At 50.5% G+C, this 4628-nt stretch overlaps 1 protein-coding gene across 1 annotated transcript; it reads left to right on the forward strand.

The window, feature by feature from the left end:
- Nucleotides 1–3963: 3963 nt before the first annotated feature.
- Nucleotides 3964–4377, forward strand: POP7 (POP7 homolog, ribonuclease P/MRP subunit). The gene has a single exon (XM_007955848.1). The coding sequence runs from the start codon at nt 3964–3966 to the stop codon at nt 4375–4377; it is 414 nt and encodes a 137-aa protein (XP_007954039.1).
- Nucleotides 4378–4628: the final 251 nt, after the last annotated feature.

The following is a 4628-nucleotide window of genomic DNA, read 5'->3' on the forward strand; positions in this document are numbered from 1 at the left end:
TTTTTTTTTTTTTTTTTTTTGATGTATACAATCTTGTAATTGGCAAATAGATTCAGTTTTATTCCTTTCTTTCTAATCTATATCCTTTTCTTGCCTTATTACACTGGCTAGGACTTCTAATACTACATTGAATAAGAGTGGTAAGAAAAGATATCCTTGCCTTAATTCTGATCTCAGAGAAAAGCTTCCAGTCTTTCACCATTAAGCATCATGCTCTTTACCAGTACAGGGGACATCAAACTCAACTGGCATAACGTACTACACAAAAACATTGTTCTACATCCTACTTTGGTGAGTAGCGACTGGGGTCTTAAAAGTTTGCAAGTGGCCATCTAGATGGAACAATGGGTCTCTCCTCACCGAGAGCAAGGAATAATGAAGAAAACCAAAGACACATGGAAACAATTAGTCCAAGGGACTAGTAGACCATATGATCCTCAGCCTATATGACCACGAGTGCCTAAGGCACTTGACTGCTAACCAGAAGGCTGGTGGTTCAAACCTACCAGCTAGTCCTCAGAAGGAAGGTTGGGCAATCTATTTCTGTAGTGATACCACTTCGGAAACCCCAGGAGGGGTCACTATGAGTTGGGTCCAACTCAACGGCACATAACAACAACAACAGATTTTGATTTGATTGATTTTCTCTATTTTTCATGTTATGGATGTTTACTCTCAGTTTTATTATTTCCTTCCATCTTCTTGCTTTGACTTTAGTTTTCCCTTCCAGTTTCTTGAGGTGGAACCTTAGCATATACTTCCAGTATTTTTAAAATGCTCAGTGTTTCTAGAATGCATTTATACTCCTTGGTTCTCTGAAGAACTCCTTATGCATCAAAACCTACCTGGGATGTCACTTCTGAAGCAAAATAGGATTGAGGTCACTAGTTTAAGCTCTGGAGCCAGCCTTTCCTCCCACCTCTCTGCACCACATAAACACCAAGCTTGTGGGTTGGTAAGTCTGAGCAAAAGAGCTGCAGAATTGAAAAAGTGTTGTGAACAACGTTTTCAAGAATTTGACTTCTTTGCAGGATCCCATCAAATGGGGGTGGATACCATTCTGAGTAACCACAGAGGGGCTAGGGGTCATAAAAATGCCAACTCACATTTGTAGGCTTAAAGTTTTAGAGACGCCGTCAAGTTTCCTGACAACTCAATGGCAAGGCAGGAATTAGCATTCGCATTTGGGTGATCTGCCACTCCTCTGTCAGTTCATCGTATGGCTTGCGTGTGACTGTGATGCTGGGAGCTATGCCACCAGTCATTCAAATACCAGCAGGGTCACCCATGGTAGACAGGTTTCAGTGGAGCTTGTAGACTAAGACAAAGGATGAGGACATGACCCGGAAAGGTATACACTAGGGTTGTACCCTTTCACCATATTTATTCAATCTGTATGATGAACAAATAATTCAAGAAGCTAGACTATATGAAGAAGAACGCAGCATCAGGATTGGAGGAAGACTCATTAACGACCTATGCAGATGATACAACCTTGCTTGCTGAAAGTGAAGAGGACTTGAAGTACTTACTGATGAAGATCAAAGACTACAGTCTTGAGTGTGGATTACACCTCAACATAAAGAAAACAAAAACAAAAACCCTCACAACTGGACCAATAAGCAAGATCATGATAAATGGAGAAAAGATTGAAGTTGTCAGGGATTTCATTTTACTTGGATCCACAATCAACACCAAAGGAGCAGTCAAGAAATCAGATGCCATACTGCATTGGGCAAATGTGCTGCAAAAGACCTAAGTGTTAAGGACCAAAGAAATCACTTTGAACACTAACCCAAGCCACGGTATTTTCAATTGCTTCATGTGCACATGAAAGCTGGACAATGAATAACACAGACCAAAGAAGAATTGATGCATTTGAACTGTGATGTTGGCAAAGAATATTGACTGTACCATGGACTGCTGGTGGCATAGTGGATAAAGCAGTTGGTTGCTAACCAGAAGGTCAGGGGTTCAAAGCCACAAGGGAAGATAGGTGATCTACTTCCTGTAAAGATTTACAGCCTTGGAAACCCAATAGGGGTTGCTGTGAGTCGGAATTGACTTGATGGCAGTGCATTTGGTTTTTTGGATCCTGGAAGCAGTACACCCAGACTGCTCCTTAGAAGTGAGAATGGCAGACTTCATCTCATACTTTGGTCAAGTTCTCCGAAAGGACCAATTCCTAGAGCATATCATGCTTGGTAGATGGTAAACGAAAGACTCTCAGCCGGATGGGTTGACATAGTGGCTGGGACGATGGGTTTTAAGCACGGCAAAGATTGTAAGGATGGCACAGGACAAGGCAGTGTTTCATTCTCTTGTACACAGAGTCGCTATGAGTCTGAATTTACTCCACACTACACAAGAACGCCTGGGAGCTCTGGTAGCATAGTGCCTAAGGCACTTGACTGCTAACCAGAAGGCTGGCGGTTCAAACCCACCAGCCACTCCTCGGAAGGAATGTTGGGCAATCCTACTTCTGTAGTGATACTGCCTCGGAAACCCAAGGAGGGGTCGCTATGAGTCGGGGCCGACTCGATGGCATATAACAACAACAACACACAAGAACGCCTGGGTGAAGGGGAAATCAAGCACAGAGCCATTCAGGGTCCCTAGTGCTGGCCTCACTCAGTATCAGTGCTCTTTCAGCTGAGAACCGTCCAGAAACTACACCTATCTAGGCAGAGAAGCCCCCCAGAGGGAAGACCCTCTCCACTGGAACCGGGGAGCCAAGAACCCGGCACGCTGCCACCCCGCCTCACCAGCCAGGGGGCGCACATCCTTGCTCCCTCCTCGCGGGCAGCGGTGGGAGAGCCGGTGGGCGGTGGTTAAGGGGTGTGGGTGGGTCAGCTGCCCTGCCCCTTCTGAGTGCGAAGACTAGATCAGTGACGGCTTGGCTTATGGCTCTTAGCTTGGGTCCCCAAGAAGTGACCTGGGGGTCAGCCCAACAGACATAAGGAAGAGAGGAACAGGTACCCATGAACTGTAGGGGGAGTCCCACGCCGCTGTCCTCCGCCCAGGTAGGGATCTGGCCTTGAAACTAAATCACCCCTCTGTCTTTGGGCCACGGGACCCTGGCTGTGCCACCTCTGCCCATGCCCCTTCGGACCAAAGGAACTGCAGTAGACACAGGAGCCCTGACATGCCTTCAAGCACCTTCACAATCACGCTCTTCTGCACTCACCCCTCTCCCTGCTGTGTTTGGAAAGAAACCCACCCTCCACGCCCCTCAAATCGCCTCTTTTTCCCTTCCCCCCCTCACAGGGACCCCTGCACGAGGGGGAAAGCAGCCGCGCCTGGGGAAGATGACACTCCCACTCCTAGCCCAACCCCGCTGGACTTAGTGCACTCCCACTCCCTCCCCGCCCCGCCTCCGGAGTGTACACGTAGTAGATCCCGTTACCCCGGAACCCTCGCGTTACTCCAACTCGTGGCGCCATCGCTCAGGAAAGGGGCGGGGAAAATGGAGCCGGGGAAGGCGATTCGTGGATTCACTGGCCTGGCCGCTGGGGCTGGGCGCGCTTGCGCACTCCGCAAACTCTTGCCTACCCAGCCCCTGCCATCTGGCATGCTTGTTGCGCGCGCCTTCCCTTCCTTTCCTTGCGGCCTACGTTTTGCGGGCAGCGTCCTCTACTTGGTTGGATTGGCACAACCTGTGAGTGGCCTGGCTGAGAGCGGGCACCGTGCTCTCGGAGGGCACAGTGAAACGGAGAGAGTAGACGCGGAAGAGCCCGGGAAGGGGCGAGTTGGAGGGGCATGAGGTTGGGGCGATGTAATGAATGGGGTGAACTGGAGGTGAGGGAGTTACGGGAGCCTGTGGTAAGTGGTAGGGGACTGAGGCTGGAGAGGAAGAGGGGCTAGTGTGTTCCCCTCTCGGGTGCACCCTTGGGGTAGGACAGAATGAGAAACCGCTGGCTGACCCATCTGATCCCGCCCCTTTCCCATGCCAGGGCACACAGCATGGCAGAAAACCGAGGAGCCGTCCAGACGGAGCTGGACCCCGTGGAGTACACCCTTCGGAAGCGGCTTCCCCCCCGCCTGCCCCGGAGGCCCAATGACATCTACGTCAACATGAAGACTGATTTCAAGGCCCAGTTGGCCCGCTGCCAGAAGCTGCTGGACGGAGTGGGGCGAGGTCAGAACGCTTGCTCTGAGATCTACATTCACGGCTTGGGCCTAGCCATCAACCGCGCCATAAACATCGCGCTGCAACTGCAGGCAGGCAGCTTTGGGTCACTGCAGGTGGCCGCCAACACCTCCACCGTGGAGCTGGTGGATGAGCTGGAACCAGAGACAGATACACGCGAGCCGCTAATCCGCATCCGCAACAACTCGGCCATCCATATCCGGGTCTTTAGGGTCACACCCAAGTAACAGAAATGAAGCTGGATTCCCTCCACGGCTAGGCTCGGATATGGCTCTCCTTGTGCCACAAACTGCCATGAACCTCTGGAAAAGGCCTGTCCCCTCACAGCCCAAAGGACTCTGAATTGAGAGGGAGGGTGTGGTGTCTTGTTGGGCTCAAGCAGGGGGTATCTTGAGTATATGGTCTGTAGCCATTGTCCAGTGCAATAGAAAGTGCCAAATTGTGTTAGTGCCCTGCTGTTCCACCACCGCCTCTCTCC

Source organism: Orycteropus afer, unplaced genomic scaffold (genome assembly GCF_000298275.1).
Source record: "Orycteropus afer afer isolate SDZICR_OR568_19922 unplaced genomic scaffold, OryAfe1.0 scaffold00542, whole genome shotgun sequence".
Classification (NCBI taxonomy): Eukaryota; Metazoa; Chordata; class Mammalia; order Tubulidentata; family Orycteropodidae; genus Orycteropus; species Orycteropus afer.

What these genes read in the sequence shown, in the direction of transcription:
- POP7 (XM_007955848.1), top strand. Translation starts at nt 3,964, where the DNA reads ATGGCAGAAAACCGAGGAGCCGTCCAGACGGAGCTGGACCCCGTGGAG.